The sequence below is a fragment of the Poeciliopsis prolifica genome, unplaced genomic scaffold (genome assembly GCF_027474105.1).
Source record: "Poeciliopsis prolifica strain line A6 unplaced genomic scaffold, Auburn_PproV2 SCAFFOLD020, whole genome shotgun sequence".
NCBI lineage: Eukaryota > Metazoa > Chordata > Actinopteri > Cyprinodontiformes > Poeciliidae > Poeciliopsis > Poeciliopsis prolifica.
The window spans coordinates 8940863-8962367 of record NW_026562395.1 but is presented as its reverse complement, the minus strand read 5'-3'; the positions used below and the strand labels follow the sequence as shown (position 1 = coordinate 8962367).

Sequence of the window (21505 nt, the reverse complement as noted above, 5' to 3'; positions counted from 1 at the left end):
AGTGACAGCAGATGGTTTTTTTTGTAATAACTTGTTTCGCCACCATTAGCACACTGAGCAGCGTGTACACTGCTGATAGACCACCTGGCTTTTATTGGTTGTTTCTGGATGAGGTTTCTGCAAATGAGTAGGAACACAAAGACCGGAGAGCTTGATTTTTTCCAGACTATTTGTCTAATGCTATTACCACACAGAATCAGTAAAAAAAAAGTTTCAAAAATTATTTTTAAAAATCCTCTTAATTTCCATTTTAATGTGTAGTTTAGAGAGCAGATATATTCATTTTCTGTTCAGTGGATGTCATCATGAAAAAAGATTCATTATGAAGAACCTCCCATCTGACACAGGCATAAATAAATAAAACTTTATTTTCAGAAAAAGATATGTACAACATGAAGACTAATAATACATTCTGTTTTGATTTATATAATCAGATGATTTCAACTAGATGCCATCAAGGCACAGAGATAGTTTGTGTGAACAGTCTGCTGATCTGAGTCGTTTCATACTTCTCTGCTGCCTTGATTGGAGATGTAAACATTTACATTAGAAACACCAATGCTAGTTGACCAGCATCACAAAGATTGTTTGCAACAATGACCAAACCCATATTTTTGACAGCAGATGAGTTATTGCCGAGTGATCCTTCAATACTAGTTTCCAGAGGGGATCCACCAACAGGAAAACAGGGAACTTTCTTGAGCTGGAAACTCACTTGAAGTCTGAAGACGGACATTTTCCAGCTGTCCGTTAGAAGACATGCCCCTGAGATGTTTTTGATTACGGTACAAATTGATGCTATTGAAAAAGGAATATGCAGATACTTTCACTGACTTTCAGTAAGAGGTGATTAAAACAAAAAACTGTCTCAGTTGGTTAAAAATGAACACAAAAGGAAAACCATTTCCAGACAGTGAATCAAAAACTCAGATATTATCCTTTAGCTTTCTGTTTTAATTAGCCATAAATCAGTTCAACACAGAAGAAAAATCCCTCAACAAGAAGCAATTATGCTTCCAGTCAATTGAAAATGAAGTCCACAGACCGTAGCATTGGTGTTGAACCAATTCTTCAGGACTCTCCAGAAGGTTCCATTTAACAGGCATTTAGAGATAACTTGTACTGAGGTGGGTGAGATCTCCCTCCATGTCTGTAGACTGGGATAATCACGCATCAATTTTCCCCTGCTTCTTAAAAAGCTTCATGAGCTGGTAAAACCTGTGAGCAATCTGAAAAACACCAAACTGTACATAACTGCAAATCTTGAATAAAACCCTGAAGATTGAAGACTTGCTTACCTGGCCTGATGGCTTGTTTAGTTTCTCAGACAGTGTGGAGAACGTTTCCCGTGAAGCTCCTTTGGTCTTCAGGAACATCAGAATGGCTCGATCTTCGTCTCTGAGGAGAGGGTTAGGGTAAAGAGACTGAGCATCCTTTCACCATCTGAACTTTAAACCTTCCTTCTTGCTCTGTTTCAACAACAGTACTGCATACTGCTTAAAGCTCAAAGTGTTTCACACCGGCATCTAAGTTCACTGGAACAATTGGATGAAGCAGTGGAGGAACAATAAAAACAGAAAATAAACTTTGTTAAATATAATAAAAAAAATAAAAGCCAAATGATAAAACCAATATGTTCATCCAAAATCATTAAGTTCTCAGTCATCCCTTCTCTCCAATGAGCTTTCAAGGAAAATAAATCAACATCAACTCATCTGTATCAGTCACTCAGTCTCAGTGACTCTGTGCTGGATCCAACAGGGTCAGAGGAAATGCCCTCTAATGACCAGTTACAAAATGATACAATAAACACTAGCTTACATTAAAGCTGGTTTGCAGTGTTCTAATGTCCTGTCTAACTTTAACTTGTGAATTTTTCAGTCAGTAGAAAATTATCAAACGCTATAACCAAATGACACATTTTTTCATATAAAAAAATGACTGAGTGGACTGAAGTCTTGTGAGAAGTGCTTTTATTTCCACGTGACTTCAGTGAATCATGCTACTGACCTGGTCCATGCCATCACCACCTTGCCCTTCTTCCTGATGATGTTCTTGGCAGACAGGCTGCTTGGGGACAAAGCTGCTGGGGAAAGTTTCAACTCCTCATCACTCTTCCTGGATGGAGAAACCTCCTGCAGACTCTTGTCCTCCTTTTTACATCTTTTGGCTTTCAGCTTTTCCTGCCGCCTTTTCCGTTTCCGGAGCTGTTCGCAGTCCCTGGAGGTTTTCTCTGATGAGCTGCTCGTGTCGATGGTGAGACTCTTTTCTGACTCGGACACGGTGTTCTCCTCTCTGCCTGAGTCATAGAACAGTGTCCTTGATGCTGTAGTGTTTGGGCTTAAAGTGGGACTGGGGGGACTGGTTTGCTTCTGGGACTGAAATGAGAATGATTTGGGTGGAGTTGCCTCTTCTTGGAGCTGTGTCCTACTGGGATCTGGGACTGATGAACTGTGGGAAGTTGGTGAGCTGGTGTTTGAACTGGGATCTGATGGATCTGTTTCAGGAGTGGTTTTCCCAGACTGGGTAGAAGTGTCTTGTCTTGGGTTGGTTTCTGGAGTCTCTCTCTGTTCATTGGTGTGTAATTCAGAGTTTGGGTTTCCAGTGACACAGAGCTTGTTCTCTGTCTGACCAGCAACCTTCAGATGTTCCTGGGCATCATCATCTTCATGTTCCTGATTCTTTTCTATCAGTGTCTGGCTCAACGGCTCTCCAGCAACTATTGTGCCTTCTGCAGCCACATTCATCTGTCGAATCTTTACGATGAAGTGATCATTGGACTTCTCCATCACCAGTGCCTGCATAGGAACGTCAGGCTTGAAGAACAGAGTGCTGCCAGGCGTTTGGGAGGCGGTGCTGTCTCTGGAGCTGCAGCTGGAGTTGTCCAGGGCCAGGTGGATGTCCTGCTCCGTAGCGTCTTCCCCATCCAGCAGAGCGTCCTCACTTATGTGTGCGCTGATAACACTGTCTGGGGTGGACACCACATGGATCCCAACCCCTGCTGGCTGGAGGAAACTGAGGTGGCTGTCAGATTTAAGAGGAGACGGAATTGTCAGGGAGACAGCCAGATCTTCAGCTAGAATGGAGTATTTCTCTGCTGCCAAGCCCCCCTGCAGCAGTGCTCTGTTTCCAGACGGAACCTCCAGGAGGCAACTTTCATCGAACAACGCTGGGTGGAGGGGGGTTGGGGTTTTGGTGCAGGGGGATGACCTCCGTCTGGGTGAAATGCTGGACCAGGTAGCAATGAGTCTGGCTGAAGTATCAGACTTGGATGGTGAAAGGAACTTTGATGGTGTGGTGAAGTTGAGAAATCTCTCTCCGTCCTTCCTTGGGGTCCCAACAGCCCAGGCAGTGTTGTCTCCACACATCGCTGTGCTTTCTAACAAGTCTGATCCTTGGAGAAGACACTTGAATATTTCTCCCATCTGAGAGTCTCTGACCAAATTAAATGTCAAACTGGATGCTTGTTGCTCGGTGAGTAGCTCAAAGTCTGTTCTATCGATCGCGGAGCCGTTCTGAGGGATCACCATCTTAGTTTTGTCTGGAGATGAGGTAGCGTTGCTGTCGGACAGGAAGTTGACCGTAGTTTGCGTGTTTACGCATTCTGGAAGATGTACATGAGAGGCACCATCTTTTTCTGTGTATGACATACGGATGTCTTTACCTCTGCTGCCTAGTCCGGTTCTGTAAGGGACCTCTGCACATGACTTGGTCCGGCTCAGGCTGGAGTTAGGGGGGTGGGACTTGTTCTGTTTACACAGCGGCTTCTTCACTGGAGCCTGCTGAGGCTTGGTCCGCTGTCCACCAGGCCTTTTGTCTTCAGTGGGAGCCCGGACACCATGGCAGAGGCTCTTCAGTGTTGTCTGGATGTCCATGAGCAAGTAATCCACTTGGACATCTACAAAGTCCCACAGCTTTTGCTTCAGATTGACTGCTTGCTGTTCAAAAATGCGTTTCACTATGCCATTATTAAGCACTTTGCTAAACACAGACGCAATTAGTTTCCTCAGCTTGGACTTCAGCTCCTCGGCATCGCTGCAAATCTGGCCAAAGTGAGCACCGTCCACAAACTCTAAAAAAGACTTCTGGAAATTGTCCATCACACCACAAAAGCTTTTTTTAGGAAAGGTTTTATGAAGCTTCATGTATTTTTTCCGCATCTCCGTGCGAACCATCTTGAATGTCTCCATTATTTCCTCTACAGTCAAAAAAGATGCTTTGCTTGCTGATGGGCAAACAGTTTTAAAACGACTCCTGGGACTTTGCGTTGAGACAGCAGCTGAATCAAGAGGTTCGATAGAAGCAACCCACCGTTCTTCAGGTTTTCTTCTAGAAGAATGAAGACTGGGTTTATTCCTGACTGGTTCCGTTAACTTCGCCCTCTTGGTGGCAGAAACAGGAGAACGAGAGGTCGCCTCATCACTCTCACTTAAAATTTCCCCTTCTTCCAGTTCGGTGTCAAAAGGGCTTGAAATCTCCTCAGACTCCATGTTCACCACGTCCTGTGCTCCTCGGTCAGCAGGACAACCTGGATATTTATTCTCTTTATTAACATCCAACTTCATCAAGCTGGTCTCAGCAGCAGAGATGGAAAAATCTGGACAGAAAAGTAAAGGAAATCAGTATATGAAAAGCCAATATTCAAGACATTCAAAATTAAGTGAAGAGATTCGGGAACACCAGAGCCTTTGTACAAATCATTAGTCATGGCAATCAGTGGCAGGTTATGGTGCAACAAAGTCAATATCATTTTCAGGTATTTTACACATGTTGAGGAATGAATTATTGCCTCTAAATTCAACTCAAAGTCCAGAGAGACCAAGACCATACTCCTGTTCAGTTTACTACATAAATCACTATAACCCAACAAGTTCAATATCAGAGAACTAAAGAAGACAATAAAATAGCTCAGTGTCAGCACAAAGACACAGAGGGTTTTAACTCTCTGGGTTTAACAGAATCCAAGTTTTTAGTGACAAGTTCACTATAGCTGGCAACAGCTGGCAACCTGCTGACAGACTCACCGATTTTTTTCTCAAAGCTACATCACTGAACAATGATCCAGGGTGCCCACCTCACCGAGCAATATTTCAACTTAGTTTTCTAAATTTAATTTCCATGATGTTTGTATGGTATTACTGACATGCAGGTACAAATCTGTCTTCCCATGATTTAAAAGATCATTATGATTGATGCTTGTATTGGGAAATAAAATGACAAGTTGTAATCTAGTTCTGAAGAAAAAGGATCTAATATTTGTCTTTTTTAAGCTTGTACAGTATATTGTTATTTCTATTGTGTTTATATGTTATTTTTAACAGTTTGTTGTGCCATTATACCTGAATTTCCCTTTTGTGGGACAATAAAGGCTGCTTCTACTCTATTCTACTTCTGAATGAGAATGTGCTTAGGAACTCAAAAAACCAGTGTTTAAGATATAGGAAAAAGAATAACAGATTGGATGTGGTTAAGGTTAAAAAGTCAAAATGGAAAGCAATATAGATATCAACAAAATAAGAAATTAAATAAAACCCTATCCACACCAGTTTGCAGCTTCAAACAGCAGTAGCAAATATTCCAGAGCATTCTATGTGATTACAGCTGCCACCTGCTACCCTCTCCCTCACAATGAAGACATGAGGAAATGGGGTTCCATGTGAAAAACAGCAGAACTTTGTGGTTTTCCAGTGAGGGGTATTAAAAATAAACTTTCAGAGAACTAACTCAGATCAAAATACCCCAAAATAAATGTTTGGATCAGGATATGTTGGTGCCATATCCACATGAATCCAGCGTTACAGGGCAGAAAAAGCCTGTGGGAGTGAAGGACACAGCTGCTTGGTCTATATGGTTACCAGGCAAGCTATACCTTTTTGAAGACTCTTCACATGTCCCAGCTTGCTGTGGACATGGAGGACACCCCTCTTGGCTGTCTGTGCCGGGCTCCTCAGGGGGCTGATGGCCTCAGGAATCCTCTTCAGGTTGCTCAGGGTGTGCATCATGGAGTCTTCATCATGAGGCAGCGACACAGAAGCAGACAGCTCTTTTTTACGGGCCTGACAGCAGAACTTCTTAGAGGTAACTGTGGTGGGGCTGAGCTCCTCTGTGGTACTGCTGACCTTGGATACCCCAATACAGTCTACAGAGGAGCTGGGCTGGGGGCTGGAGGTCCTGGGGTCTGTGTCTGTTTGGGTCATTGCACAAATGTTCTTGGTCAGACTCAGCCTCTTCTGAGGAAGTGAGGTCAGACAGATAGTACTGGACACTGAATCCAAGTCTTTAGAGCTTTGTGGTTGGCCAACAGGATGGTTGTCCATGGTACAACTGGTAGAGGATGGCTGGGTGGTACCGGGGGACACAGCCTGGTGACCCCACCCATCTCTGAGTCTGGTTTCTTCATATACTTCTTCAGTACCGTGTGTGTTGTCTGGCTGAACTGAAGCTGCAGCTTCACTGACTGTATTCTGGGAGAGTCTGGGTAAAGCAGGAGCTTCATCTGAATCAGCTGCAGCATGTTCATCAGCAGCTGCAGCATGTTCATCAGCAGCTGCAGCATGTTCGTCAGCAGCTGCAGCATGCTCATGTTCAATTGCAGCATGTTCAGCTGCAGCATGTTCATGTTCAACTGCAGCATGTTCAGCAGCTGCAGCCTGTTCATGTTCAGCCGCAGCATGTTCATGTTCAACTGCAGCATGTTCATCAGCAGCTGCAGCCTGTTCATGTTCAGCCGCAGCATGTTCATCAGCAGCTGCAGCATGTTCAGCTGCAGCATGTTCAGCCACAGCATGTTCATCAGCAGCTGCAGCATGTTCATGTTCAGCCGTAGCATGTTCATCAGCAGCTGCAGCATGTTCAGCCGCAGCATGTTTCAGCTGCAGCTGCAGCATGTTCATCAGCAGCTGCAGCATGTTCAGCCGCAGCATGTTCATGTTCAGCTGTAGCATGTTCATCAGCAGCTGCAGCATGTTCATCAACAGCTGCAGCATGTTCATGTTCAGCCGCAGCATGTTCATCAGCAGCTGCAGCATGTTCATGTTCAGCTGCAGCATGTTCATGTTCAGCTGCAGCATGTTGAACCTCAGAGGTTGGTGCTTCAGAGCTGAAGCTGCTGTGTTGCTCCAGGATTTGTGGAGATGTGTTACTGGGCTGGGAAATCTTTGTGACCTCCAGCTGACCTCTTTCAGTTATCCAGCTGTTGGAGACCAGCTCCAGTGGTTCCTCAGGATGTTTCAGGTCTTCCCCTGCTGCTGTCTGGAGTTTAGTTGTGTCTGCTGGACCCTGGGATGGCCTCCAGAGGGAGCAACTAAAGACAGCTCCATTGTTGCCATCTTCCTCTACTTCCATGTTGGACGTCTGGTTATGTGAAGCTTTGAGCTCCTCCAAGACTTGCTCTGCAGCACGTCCTGGTCTTGGTTCTGGTTCTGATCCTAGCTCACTTCCATCTATCTCATCAATGACACACATGTTGTCTAGGTTAGGCTGGGAGTTTTCATCAACATCACCCTCTAGTCTTTGCAGTTCCTCAAGGCTGCTATTTCTGGACGCTGTGTGCCTTTTGATTGGTGAAAGAGTTAGATTCAGTGTTTCCATAAAACACAACTTTCTGTTTGAGTTGTTGTCGTATACAGAAGTATTTGCTTCTGGGCTGGGTTCTTCAGAGGATCTTTTCACATCTCTAGGTTTTGTTTTCCGTCGTCCTTCCTTGGATCCATCAGCTTTCCCCGTCTGTTTCTCTCTGTGCTTCTCCCGGTCTCTGCTGCTCTCTCTCTGACTGCTTCTTCTGTGATGCCTGCTCCTGATTTCATCCTCACACTTTCTGTCCACACTTCTTTGATGGTCTCTCTGTCTGCTCTTTTCTCGTTCTCTATTGCCTTTACTGCAGCGCTTGGTGGACTGATCTGGAGAGGAGCTTCTCTTGTTCTTTGGACTATCATATTTGTGACCTCTGAGTTTTTTTCTGGACTCTGGGCTGCAGCTCCCTCCTGACTGCTGATCAGAAACTTTAGCATATTCTTTATCTGTTCTCTGAATTTTTCTGCTTTCTCTTCTGTGTTCAGAGGAAGCTGCAGAGTAGAGATGTTCTTGTGAAGAAGTTTTAGCTCCGACTGATCGGCAGTGTCTCCCAACATTTTGGTATTTCTGATTTTTGTGAGACTGGGAGTCAAACCCTTTACCAGTGTCTTTGTCTTCTTTGTGAGCTTGCTTTTTCTCAGAGTCCTTGTTATGATGGGAACAGTCTCTAAGCCTCCTTTCTGCTGATTCAGACAGTTTATAACTTTGACCCTTGACCTCTCTGTCTCTGGAAGTGCACCTGTCTATTCCAGGCAGTTTTTCATCTGCTTCATGTCTTTTTGAGTAGTTATGAGTTGAGGACTTCATGGATCTGCTGAAATGACAAGTTTCCTTTGAGGTAGGTTGAGGAGCATCTGCAGGAGGAGGCTCCTCCTCATACTGGGAACTAATAGGAGGAGCAAAAAGGGGAGGACAATGAGGAGGAGGAGGAGGACGAGGAACAAGAGGAAGAGAAGAAGGTGATGAAAGTGTTCTTGTTGAGGAGCAGCTGGAGGAGGCTCGGAAAGATGAACATGGATCCTGGGCTTGTTTTATCTTAGGCTGATGATGATGATGATGATGAAATCTTTCAGCCCTACAGAAAACAACAAATATTAGTGCAAATTACATATGAATTTAAAAAAGTCAATGTCCAACCCAGGGTGCTGGTCTAGAGCACATTCTGGTTTCCAGGTGTTTATAAAGTAACACTTACTGCTGAGTCAGCCGTTTGATATCAGCATCTTTCCGAACTATTTCTTGCCTTGCTGTTTGTAAAAGTGCAGAGATGTTCTTCTTAAGACGATTGTTCTCACTACTCAAGTCAGTATTCTGTCCATGGAAGAAGCAAAACAATGTCATTAATAATTATCTTATGAGCATAAAGCCCACACACTTTTTAAAATGTTGACTTTTTGTTGGAAAAATTAGACCAAAATAAATAATTTCACAATATTGTCAACTTTAATGCGTCATTTAACCTGGGGAACTCGATTGAAAAACAAACAAACCACAATAACATGGTTGCATATGTGTGTTGAGTAGGATCTTATTACACCATATGACATCATGATTTTCAAATATTCACTCAATCTTGTTGGAAAATACTTGCTGAAACAAACCTGTGTTTCCATCTGCAGCAGTCTTCTATGCAGCTCTGTGATTTGATTTTGGGCTGCTTCAAATCTGGATTTTAACTACAGAGAAAAAAAATTGAGATGATTTTTCCTGAACAGGCGGTCCTGCAGCTGAACAGGTGACTGCAGCTTCTTACCTCGGTGTATGATGTCTCCCTGTTGTTCTGTTCCTCTGCCACTAAATCTTCGTAAAGATCCAGTGAGTCTTTCAGCCCAGAACCAACAGAAGGCCACTTTTCTGCAAAGCAGGAGCAGAACATGCAGTAAAACATGTTTCAGGGTTACCCCCAGTATAATCTAAGCCTGGTGGGCCATCTTGCTTTACATGCCCTTGATAAATTTACTTGATAAATCATGAAAATCCTAATTATCAAGTTTATTTCATTAATTTAATTTATCATCTGATGAATTGATTTATTTGTTAATGCGACTTTGCAAAACATTTATCAATGTCTTACAAAACAGAATAAAGTGGAAGAATTCCTTTACCAGTGCTGCTGCCAACCCCAGCAGCATCTAGGCCTTCATAAATATCCACAGAGTCTTCATCAGCCCTGGGGTCCACCGCTGAGGGGAAGAACAGGAGGCTTAATAATGGTTCGAACAAGGAATAGCCTGAGTCCAGGCTAATTTATGCACTGTAAAAATATGTCATGCTAAATGTGCCTACTTTCTGTCTGAAACACCTACATATTTAAATAATCCTCTTACATTTTGGAAGAAATACAGGACTTCCATCTTGTATTGTTGTTAGTGGAAAAGAAATAGTTGATAAAAATTAGATTCTAAAGAGTTTAATAACCACTATATTGCTACATCATCCCCTTCTGAAACTGAATAAGCTGAATGTTAGTTCTCCCACTGTATGCAACAATGATCATCACCAACTCAGACATTTCAATTTAAAGCAGTAACAGCACCAAAAGATGCACTACTGTGTTTTCGCCCTGCATACACAGAAGCTTTAAATAATAAATATTTCTCAGGAAGCTAACTATAGTGCAGTGCATTCTGGTCAATGTATTACTCTGCGGGTTAGCAGAGATGTTGTGTGGGTTGCCATGGCAACGTGTCTGCGTAGAGTAAAGCCAACACAGAGTGAGGAAAAGCAGAATATAAGTGGTTGGTTGAAACCACTTACTTTATTTTTCCTTTGCTGTTTCTGTGATTTTTAAACTTTCAACAGGACTAATTGCCATGTTTGTTTGTAGAACGTGGCAATATTCATAACAATCATCAAATCGGATGAAATATTTTCCAAAGTTCAGGAACCAAATAAACTAATTTAACAGTGGCAATTATGTCAAATTTAATTACAGACCAACACAAAAAGCGATACTTTTGGTGTTGACTTTTGTGCTGCTTAGTCCTCTCTTTCATCTTAACAGAAACCAAACTGTTTATGGATTTATGTCTACTCAGTGCCAATAAGTTAAAAATGTCACAACAATCCTTGGGAAAAAACAAATGTGACTTACAATCAGAGGCATCAAATGTCTCCATCTTTTCAATCTGCTCTACTTCTTTGCAAGAACCTGGTAATGAGAAACAAAAGCCATTATTAACCAGAAACTGCGCAGAGTTGTTAAAGAATTGTAAAATCTTGTACAATAAAACAGTGTTTAAGATCCTCCACAGAGTCAGTAAAGCACAGCTGCAGGAGCAAACCGCTCTGGAGCCTGACAGCTTCTGGCCTGGTGAAAGGAGAGAGAGTCTGGGCTCTGGGTGGAAGGCTGGGAGCAGCAAACTGCTTCCTTAATGAACACAAGTAGTGTTGGACAAAATCTCTCCAAAATAAAAAAAAAAACAGAAAGAAAAGAAAGAACTCCCCTCAGGATGGCTCTATCAGATTTCAATTTAACGACAACTTTTTGACTTTCTTAATCTGTTTTGTTCTTTAATAAACCAAGGTGGGATTTGTTTTTTATAGTTGTACTTATTCTCACTTGTAAGTAATTGTGGAGTTTAGTTTGCTCTTTCCTTCCTACATGACTCTGAAAGGAAGCTCAGTTTTCCAGTATTAGCAGGTTGAGGTTCCATGCAGATGCCAGGCCTGACTGTGAACAGATGACATTCTTCGGGATCCGTTAACGTAAAGCAGATTTGGTGTCGCTAAGGTTTCCAGAACGGAACGTTGCTGTCACATAGCAAGAAAATCTTTCCCTCAACATAAACATATCAGCTAACTATCAACCTGTAAATATTCATACTAATAACATTGATATAAATTATCACTAACAAAACAAGTTTTATTCACGAAACCACCGTTAGCAACTACGGTGGCAGCACAGCACAAAAAATCATTCAGCCTTCTGAACTGAGCCAAAAACCCACTAAAACATTCGCCGAACCCTCCCTGGAATTTCTGCCTTACTTGCCTGAGTTTTCCTCTGCGTCTTGTTGATATTTCCAAGACCAAAGTCGCGCCAACACTTCATTAGACAGGAAGTAACGACATTTTCCCGCGGTCTGCCACCTTGTCAGGTTCCAACAGGAAAAAACTTCTCAAATTCTCAGTGAGAGGCTCACAGACTCCAACTCTACAGAGAGCCACGGAGCTCTCCGCAAAGCGTTCCGCATTTCCTTCCCCCAACCAGAGCAGCGGAGAGCGCCAAGCGGCTGGCGGACGGCTGGATAAGAACAAGCTGCTCAACTTGCTGGTAAGGTGCTATCCGGTGCGTCATCAACAGGCGACACACAGAGAGGGCGGAGGAGCGGAAGTCCACCCGGAAACAGTCATACTTCACCTCACATGTGGATTTTAATAGCAGCAGTGGAAACGTGTTTTTGTGTTTGCTACAGGAGCTCGTGATGACTCGCGCGCTTTGCTTTCATTTAGTGTCTACACTTTTAAGAGGCTGCCCATAAAGCGCGTGCGCTTGTTTTCATTAGATATTGCTGGCGACCCAGTGATGGAAAATCTAGAAGTGAGTTTGTCATCTCTGGCCATCATATCCAGACATGTGGAGAGGAGTCACAACCAGATCAGCCAGTATCTGTCCAAGCAGGTGAGCAGCTGATAGCCTCATGGAGATGGCGTGTTTTATTGTTTTCATAATATAGCAGAGGTTGTCCTGAACCAGGGGGGAATGTGATCTAGTCATCACCGGACACTTTATTAGATATACCTTGCTGTTACCGTGTTGAACCCTCCCACGCTCCTTCCTTTTAAGGTATCGGAAGCAATCCAAGTTCACAGCCCAGCATCACGCTGTGGATTTGCGGACTGCTCAGTCACCTGCTGTTCAACATGTCATGGTTGTTTTGGAACTATGGTTGCTTGACTGTCATCTCTGTAAACCTGTGAGCGCTTTGGGCATTAAAACCTCAGTTTCTGAAAAGCTCAACAACCATACACTGTACAAAGTCTCTTGAATCTTCTTTCTCCCTCAGTCTGATGCTCACTGCATCTAGCCTAGATGCCTGAATGCTATAAGTTACTGTTATGATTTTAAGTTATGTTAGCAAAGAACTAAACTGTTACAGTATGTGATGGACTTCCCTTTGCCTCGTTAAGCCATGATCCTGATGGTAACATCCAACCCAACCCGCTCTCTCTGCAGATCTGGAGCCAGCAGGACAGGCAGAGCATTCTGGAGTGTTTGGCGCTGCTCCTCTTGGAGAAGGATTACACTCTGTTGATTGCGCGACATGTCCGGCCGCTGGTCCTGGACCTCCTGGAGCGCAATGCAGAGAGGGTCAAAGCTGGTGGCAGAATCAACCATGACCTCCATGAGCGCCTGTGTGTGGCCCTCAGTAGACTCCTCAGCATCAGTCCTGATGCGCATGCGTAAGTGATGTCTGTCACGTCCTCTGTCTGCTTCACGCCTTGGAGCCTGATGTAAACTTCCATCTAACTTGACGTTACGGATACTGCTGAATAATCGTTATCCTCTTCCATCCAAGGTTCGCTGTGAGGTACTTCAGTAGTGCCCCGCCAGTGTTCCAGAGGCTGTTTTTCACCAGCGAACAGTCATCTGCGGTCCAGTACGGCCCCAGGAGGATGAAGCTCCGCGACCTCATGGCTGCCACCCTGCGCTTCCTCCAAAGTGACTGTGCTAAGTTTCGGATGCTGTGGGACTGGAGTCCCTGTGTTTCACAGCTACTCACCAGTGACGTCATGGTTCGAGGGTATGGAGCTTTTTTAGCTGTACACTTCTAGTGGTCAAGTCCTTAATCACACCCCATTTTATTGGTGGAAGTGTCTTTGGCGCCTGTATCTGCATGTTTGTTCTTTTTTTCTGATTTAAAAAAAGCACATTTATGAGTGCTTTTCAAGTACAAGTTCTCAAGTTGCTACTAATAATTATTTTAGGAATTGATTATTCTGAAAAGCAAACATTTAACTGGATACATATATTGACATTTTCTACAGACTTTTTCTTTAACCATTTGAGCCTTTTTTATACAATATTAGAAGATACACTAAAAGACACAAATAAATAGATAATTATTTTGAAATAGGAAAATATTTGATTGCCTAAAATGTAATAACATAACATTCCTTTGATGAATTTGAACAGGTGAAACTAAACAATACCACTAATGAGTTTTGGGGAAAATATTTTGTAGACAGATGTGTTCTCATATCAAAAGCAAAATGTATATATATTTAATACATTTTTAACCTAATTACCACTCTGAACATGTTGTTTTTATTAGTGGATTACCAAATAAGCTGATGATTATTTCCATAATCTGATCAATGATTTCAGCCCTAATAGACTCTGAACATTTGTTTTGGGTGAACTGATTATAGTTTTCTGGGTAATCACAATCTTTAAAAGCCCTGGCTGCCGATACTTATCTTCTTTTCTGAAAATTTATTAAATATAGCGACAAATTTGCTAAGTCGTTATATTTAATGTAGCTTAGTAATAGTAAAATTCATAAACTGCATTTAGAAAAGGACAATTTACATGAATGTCGCCGTTTAATGCGCTGTAACAGATCATAGCAACAGCTAATTCACATCTGCAGTCTCTTGACAGATTACAAATATGGACGAACAAGACAATGACAAAACGAATCACAAGGTGTAACATTACAAGTTGCTTTTCTTTGGGCATGAGACTTCACCTGCCTTGCCAGCTGGTGGTCATTCTGTCAGTCTGCTCCAGGTGGGCAGTGGCTACTGTGAAGGTCATTTAGCAACATGAATCATTGTGTCATTGCTTTGTTACTGCTGGAAAATTATCTGCAAGTAAACACACACATTAGATCCATGTTGAGGGACTAAAGGGTCACCAACATGCAGGTTTCATGATTTTCAGCAGAGCAGTGATCTGCAAGGTCAAACTGAGGACATGGTGACGCTCGGCTGAGATGGATGATGATGTTTCCATAGATACATCACAGTTGTAGCTATGGAAACCAGGTCAGGCTTTGTAACCCAAAGGCCCCAGAGACATTACATTAAACTTGTGAATTTGAAATGATCCTCCTTGTTTGATGCATTTAGTATGAACTAAGCCTACACTGGTGCTGGCCCAGACTCTTCTCTTTTCTCTTATTAAACAGATTTTTCCCAACAGGTCCACGGCTCAGTGTTTAGCTCTTGTCTGCCACATGACTGATAATCAGAAAGCCATCTTCCTGAGGAAAGTGCTGTCAAGTGATGAAATTCTGCACATGAAAATGAAGTATGTATAGATATGTTTTCTGCTTTATTGATGTCAGATGGCTTTGTCTGGCTTCTTGTTTCATTGCATGTGTCGCGTATTAGAGCAGGACTCCATGGTAACTTATGCTTTCTACACTTTGTGCTGCGGGTTCAGAGCTCTGGAAGAGAATCAGCAGGTGGAGGCGGAGAGAGCTCTGGTGTTAACTAATCAGAGGTCAGTAAAGTGGCACCAGGAGTTGGCCCAGAAGTTCACCAGCGGTCAGGTGGTATCAGAGGACCTGTCCCAGAACGTTGTAGCAGTCTGTGGAGTCATTCTGCCCAAGATGGTTCCGCCTCAGCAGGCTGAGCAGGTGTGTGATCCCCCATATAGAAACAACCATGCCCCACCTTTCAGGGTCTGTTTTTATCCTTGTTGGCCTCTGCTTTCAGGTGAAGCCGAGCCGCCTGGTGCTAGTGGAGTCAACCTGTCAGAACCTGACACGGCTGGCTCTGGCCGTGGCATCCCAAAAGCCTGTGCTCCTGGAGGGTCCGATTGGCTGTGGGAAAACTGCTCTGGTGGAGCACATGGCAGCCGTCACCGGACATACCAATGCCGCAGACATTCTCAAGATCCAGCTTGGGGATCAAACTGACAGCAAGGTGGGAGACATGACGCTCCATCTCAACCATTTCCTGTCAGCAGAGGGAGCAGAGTGTCTCATCACATTGCTCACTTCTGCTGTTCTAGGCTTGTTTCTTCAGCTTGTCTGTAGTCTTTTGTAAAAAGCGAAATGCCACAATAACTGCACAGCACCCTGGACTAAAAGAAGCAGCAACGGTTGTTTTGGTTTACAGATGCTGCTGGGAATGTACCGATGCACTGATGTACCGGGGAAGTTTGTGTGGCAGCCAGGAACCCTGACCCAGGCCGTTTCTAAAGGCCTCTGGATCCTTCTAGAAGATATTGATCATGCACCTCTGGATGTGGTGAGTTCAAAGTATATTTTGGCTTTTGATTATTATTTATATTAAATTGAAATGATTTCATTTCATTTTTGCTGCACAAAATGAAGCTAAATGTGTTTTTCAGATTTCTGTTCTCCTGCCTTTGATGGAGAATAAAAAGTTGATGATTCCAGGACGGGAGGATTGCATCGAGGTTGCTACTGGATTCCAGTTCTTTGCAACCAGAAGGTCAGAATATAAATACAGCAGTCCTTATAGCTTGGCTTAAAGTAGAAATGCAGGACTTGTCTGGGAATCAGAAAAAATTCTTCTTTTTACTTGTTTTTTAAAATTACTTTAAAAATAATAAACCCTAACCCCCCTAGGTGAAACCATGTGGGACATTCAGGTTATTGGCTGATTGTTCTCAACAAGTAACAGAAATAACCCCAACCTGTTTGAAATAGACAAAGTTCTAGTTGAATTTAGAAGTGCAGATTGTGTGAGTTGCTGTGCAGGAGTTCATGTGAGTCTTACTTGCAGGATGTACTGCAGTGGTGGCAACTGGCACAAGCCTCAGAACTCCCATGCAGCACTGCTGGACAAGTTCTGGACCAAGCTGCAGATGCGTAACATGTCCCACACAGAACTCAAGAAGGTGAGTGTGGAGAGTTTCACTCTCTGCAGCAACAGCATATTTAATGCTGCTTCACCTACATGTACTGATCTTGGTCATACAGCAGTGCTATATATTACTGTATAGTGATTCCAGAGGTGTCCACTGTCTGTTCCCAGCTCAACCCGTTCCCTGTCTGCAGGTGCTTATCCACAGGTACCCCATGTTGGCAGTGGTGTCAGACCGTCTGCTGGACATCTACTGCCAGCTGACCGGTGAGAGACACTCTGAGGTGGACACGTGCACAGAGGGACAGCAGCACAAGCCTGAGGACAGAAGCACATCGCTGGAGGGGAGAGCTCTGTCAATGAGGTGACGGTCATTAAACCAGAAACCTACATGTAGGCAGGTTTCTACATATTTCTGCCTCATTGTTTAAAAAACACTCAGCACCAATCGGTTTGACTCCATCAGCCAATCAGATTGGTGACAGGAGGTTAATTTGTATTGACATATGTTAAACTACTTTCAAACGCCGTATTAGAATAGAAAGTTGATAAATGATAAGAGTTTGGTGACTGGGAATTGTGGATATCCAAGTATGTGGATATATTGCTTCTTTATTTGTCACAGACTGTATAATTTATGGGACTCAAAGTCTCATATTGAGTTTTCTAAAATCTCCAGTTTGGTTGGAGTTTGTATCAATAGTCATAATTTCAAGAGATATTAAACTGAGTTTTTGTGTGGATGAAAAACCAAGATGCGCAAATGTATATTGTTTTCCCACATATGTGTCTGCATAGATGAGGCCTCAAGTTGCTAAGTTCACAGCAGTGGGTGACTCTTGTTAACAGCACACATTTATGTGTGACCTGGTGCTAACAGACAGCCCTCTCTCATTGCAGAGCAATAGAGGACAGTGTCTGATGTTCAGATCTTTACAGTTAGATAAAATCGGTGGATAAGATCCGCTTCACATCTAAGTATCAACCGATGATGATCTCCCCAGATTAAGGAAATCTCACCAATTTATCAGCCGGTCAATTTATAGGTTCTCCCTTAGAAGTACATACACTTAAAGTATTGACATCTTGGCTTAGTCATAATGTTATAAAATCACCATGATGTCCCCCGAGGCACATCTACCAAACAAACTGAAGCTCAGCTTCTCCGGGTTTAATTAGCATTCTGCTGCTGCAGAGTTCGATAACTTATTGATTTTACCGCGCTGTGGACGATGGAATGGAGTCACCCTTTCTGTAGATCCCTGCTGCACTCACTCGCTCCCCATCAGTTCATCATTTCAGTTTTTAGATGCATGTGATTGTTATGCATAGTGTTTTGGGTCATTTAAAGTTCATGCAGCTGAACATGACACACTTACTGCAGCTCCTCATTGAAGTCAGATCCAGTTGTGACCAGCAGATCCAGGTCACATCTGGATCTGTTGGTCATAAAACCAGCTTTCTCTTCCAGAGCAACAACTTTTCAATCAATCAAGTTTATTTGTACAGCACATTTCAGCAGCAACACAGTTCAAAGTTTTGTACATCAGAAAAACACAAAACATACAAAGTCTTGAAGCACATACTCAACAGCTGAAACATTACACATCAAAATGTTTATTAATGTGTCATTGATTATGTTTCAAAAGCAGCTCTAAACAGGTGGGGTTTCAGTCTAGATTTAAAGGAACTCTGTGTTTCTGCTGTTTTGCAGTTTTCTGGAAGTTTGTTCCAGATTTGTGGTGCATAGAAACGGAATGCTGCTTTTCCAAGTTCGGTTCTGGTTCTGGGATGCAGAGCAGAACCAAAAGACCTGAGAGGTCTGGAAAGCTGATACAACAGCAGCAGATCTCTACTGTATTTTGGTGCTAAACCATTCAGTGATTTATAAACTAACAAGAGTATTCTATTCTCTCACTGTAAGGAATTGGAGTAATGTTCTCTATATTCCTGGTTTTAGTCAGAACACCTGCAGCAGCATTCTGGATCAGCTGCAGCTGGAAGATGATTTTTTTTTAGACAGACTTGTTAAAATTGTGTTGCAGTAATTGGTGTGACTAAAGATAAACTCATGGATTAGTTTCTCTAGAGCTAGATCTTGCTGAGACATTAGTCCTCTATTCCTGGAAGTGTTCTTCAGGTATGAAGAACCAGAGGAACATTTCCACTTGTGTATGAACAGCATATTTCTGTTTTCAATTCAAATTTTTGTACTTTATTGATAAGCAGAGAGTTTGTGTGAATGACCGATTGTGTTTGTCCTTTGATAGATCTCAGATCAGACTTCAAATACAGTTGAGGCAACAATTATTGATCTGTCTGGCAGATTTAGATTTTCCTTCAACCAAGATATTTGTTCTTAAATAGGAAATGAGGCTAAATCTAAAATGATGTAAAATAAGTTTGAATTTGAGGGGGAAAAACGTTTTATTTACTTTTTATTAATATTGGTCCATCCAAATAACTGCATGACAAAAGCCACTGTATTTGATGGTTGGATGCTGAAGTTTATCCTTTCTGCTGCTGATCAGGGACCTGCTGAAATGGTGCGAGCGGATCAGTGTCAACTTTGACAGCGCCTCTCCTGCCACAGCACAGCGAGTCTTCTTAGAGGTCGGTATGCTTTGACCTATTTTTATTCTTTCGTTCAACACGTCAGCTTTAAAAAGTTGTTGCCTCCACAATTTCTTCAAATAAAATAAAAAAGCAGGTCTGCAGGTATGGTCCCCAAAATCAAACACTGATGTTTCTGTTGTATCTGTCAGGCTCTTGATTGCTTCACAGCCATGCTGTCCCGCCCTGCCAGCAGACTGCGCATGGCTGAGATCATTGGAAGCAAGCTGAACATCTCCAATGAGAAGGTATTTGTTTCGGAAGGATGTTTTTGTTTAGAGAAAAGCAACACTCTGTGAAAGACAAGGAGTCGATTGAGTCAGAATGATCTCTGTTCTGTGTGTGTGTGTGTGTGTGTGTGTGTGTGTGTGTGTGTGTGTGTGTGTGTGTGTGTGTGTGTGTGTGTGTGTGTGTGTGTGTGTGTGTGTGTGTGTGTGTGTAGGCTCACTACTTCTGCCAGCTGTATCAGCCCAGTGTGTCGCTGACGGAGTTGCAGGCTGCAGTGGGCAGAGTGACTCTGCCTCGGCAGCAGGCCGACACTGTGCAGCTGGCCGTGTAAGTGGGACGTCCCCGCCGCTCACCTCATGTCCACTATGCAGACAACTGGTTGCTGGTTCAGTGTTCTGCGGCAGATAGAACAAGGCAGAGCCCTGCTGGGACACTGAATACACATCACATTGATTTTAAACTATTCTGTTTTAAACACAGTCATCTAATGGTTCAACCCAAATATCCCCATTGATTCGTCCCCAAAGCTAAAGTGAATGGGTGATAACCTTTGGCCTAGATACAGAGTAAATATTTTCCAATGGCACACTCCTATCAATCAAAACATTATGACTACCCATCCAGTATTGAATAGCTTCTCCTAATGTAGCTCTAATCACAAACATCATATGTGTATATGTGTTTTATCCAGTGTAAGCAGCAGTAAGACATTTGCTGCAACTCGGCCCTCGGCTGTTCTGCTGGAACAGCTGGCTGTTTGTGTGGCCAAGGGGGAGCCAGTCCTCCTGGTGGGAGAGACGGGAACAGGGAAGACCTCCACGGTGCAGCACCTGGCCTCAGTCACCGGTGGGTGGACCCTGCCTCAGCTTAGCTTCCCAATGACTTGTCAAAGCTGCTCACTGATACCCCTTGTCTGGAACCCCAGGACACAAGCTGTGTGTGGTGAACATGAACCAGCAGAGTGATACAGCCGATCTTCTTGGAGGGTGAGTGACTTATCAGAGATAATGAAACATCATCATGACTTTGAACTAATAAGTTTTTAGTCACTGGACACAGTGTCATGTTGATTAGGTCACAGGGGTCAGACATGGAGATTATAAAATAAAACATTACACTTCCTGTTCTCGGGGGGCGTGGCTTAAGTGATGTCATATTTTCTATTTTTATCATATACTCTATCTACCTGTGATTGTAGTGAAGCACTGTGGTCAGCTGAGGTTGTTGTAAATGTGCTAGAGAACTAAACCTTGATTTGACTTCACGCCCCTTTAGCATGCATGAAAACTCACCATTTTGATAACTTCGATTCTCCGTTCCTCATGAGCAAATTGACCAAATGAGAAGATCAATCAAAGTCTCTAGGGGGAGTTTGATCAAATTGTAGAGCCTGTATACAGGCCAAATGGAGTCAAAATCTGGGCTGTTTCAACTTGGCAGGTCTGAATGTTTCCCACATTATATTTATAATCCTTTCAGAATGTTTTATTCTTAAAAGATATTTTAAGAATATTTTTAAAATATATTCCTTTATCTTAAAGGAAGATAAAAAGAATGGAGGTGCTGCAGAATATGAAGCTCCAGTTAGAAGTATTAAGGAATACAGACGAGTCATGCAGAATGCGTTTTTTTTTTTATGTAATTGTGCAATCACTGTATTTAGATACAAGCCGGTAGACCACAGGCAGATCCTGCTGCCCCTGCGGGAGGCTTTTGAAGACCTCTTCTCTCAGACGTACTCCAGGAAGCAGAACCTGACCTTCCTGGGCCATGTACAGACCTGCTTTCGGGAAAAGCGCTGGCAAGATCTGCTTCGACTCATGGAGCATGTTTGCAAGTCTGCTCTGGCTAAGGAGCTGCAAGAAAAGCAAGAAGGTAGGGTACCAGAACAAGTAGCAAGTGAGAAGACTTATGTCAATCATTGACACACTGATATTTTCTTGCCTGGACAGACTCCTCTCTGCTGCAGCAGTGGGAGACTCTGGCATCCAAGCTGAGCAAGACTCAGCAGCAGATCCGAGCCTGTGAGACAGCCATGGTGTTTGCTTTTGTGGAGGTAATACCTCTTGTTGCACACACACATTTCTGCTCTTGCCACTGCAGCAGCTCTTACCATGTGTGTCCTGTAGGGGACGTTGGCTAAGGCAGTGAAGAAGGGCCACTGGATCCTACTAGATGAGATCAACCTGGCAGCAGCAGAGACACTGGAGTGTCTGAGTGGGCTGCTGGAGGGCAGTACTGGCTCTCTGGTCTTACTGGATCGTGGAGACACTGGTGAGTCTGGTCCTCATGTTACCCTTTGTTT

At 43.2% G+C, this 21505-nt stretch overlaps 2 protein-coding genes across 4 annotated transcripts in view; one reads left to right on the top strand and one right to left on the bottom strand.

Annotated features, from left to right (window-relative positions):
* Window positions 1-350: 350 nt before the first annotated feature.
* casp8ap2 (caspase 8 associated protein 2) lies at window positions 351-11848 on the bottom strand. The gene is made up of 11 exons (XM_055044623.1): window positions 11563-11848; window positions 10667-10723; window positions 9678-9755; window positions 9326-9426; window positions 9174-9248; window positions 8768-8883; window positions 6924-8647; window positions 5870-6535; window positions 2011-4597; window positions 1299-1398; window positions 351-1229 (listed from the first exon to the last, which is right to left on the bottom strand). Exons 1-11 carry the CDS (start codon window positions 11624-11626, stop codon window positions 1167-1169), a joined length of 5631 nt encoding a protein of 1876 aa, XP_054900598.1. The 5' UTR covers window positions 11627-11848; the 3' UTR covers window positions 351-1166.
* A 104-nt stretch (window positions 11849-11952) lies between these two features.
* The window catches only part of mdn1 (midasin AAA ATPase 1), a 52953-nt gene continuing 43400 nt past the window's right edge, over window positions 11953-21505 (top strand). For all 3 annotated transcript variants that reach the window (XM_055044616.1, XM_055044617.1, XM_055044615.1), the window contains exons 1-18: window positions 11953-12196; window positions 12752-12978; window positions 13095-13319; window positions 14723-14830; window positions 14966-15161; window positions 15241-15450; window positions 15646-15777; window positions 15881-15984; window positions 16279-16393; window positions 16554-16723; window positions 18891-18972; window positions 19125-19220; window positions 19415-19527; window positions 19892-20046; window positions 20126-20186; window positions 20864-21075; window positions 21153-21256; window positions 21330-21474. In XM_055044616.1, coding sequence (XP_054900591.1) covers window positions 12101-12196; window positions 12752-12978; window positions 13095-13319; window positions 14723-14830; window positions 14966-15161; window positions 15241-15450; window positions 15646-15777; window positions 15881-15984; window positions 16279-16393; window positions 16554-16723; window positions 18891-18972; window positions 19125-19220; window positions 19415-19527; window positions 19892-20046; window positions 20126-20186; window positions 20864-21075; window positions 21153-21256; window positions 21330-21474 — 2551 coding nt within the window. In that variant the 5' untranslated portion in view covers window positions 11953-12100. The remainder of the gene's footprint in view (window positions 12197-12751; window positions 12979-13094; window positions 13320-14722; window positions 14831-14965; window positions 15162-15240; window positions 15451-15645; window positions 15778-15880; window positions 15985-16278; window positions 16394-16553; window positions 16724-18890; window positions 18973-19124; window positions 19221-19414; window positions 19528-19891; window positions 20047-20125; window positions 20187-20863; window positions 21076-21152; window positions 21257-21329; window positions 21475-21505) is intronic.

What these genes read in the sequence shown, in the direction of transcription:
- casp8ap2 (XM_055044623.1), bottom strand. Translation starts at nt 11,626, where the DNA reads ATGAAGTGTTGGCGCGACTTTGGTCTTGGAAATATCAACAAGACGCAG. An exon ending in TGCTACAGCTGAACATGAAC is followed by an intron (nt 6,536 to 6,923) that starts ATGCTGCGGCTG and finishes CTGCTGATGAAC; the next exon opens with ATGCTGCAGCTGCTGATGAA. An exon ending in GTGGTGATGGCATGGACCAG is followed by an intron (nt 1,399 to 2,010) that starts GTCAGTAGCATG and finishes CCCTCTCCTCAG; the next exon opens with AGACGAAGATCGAGCCATTC.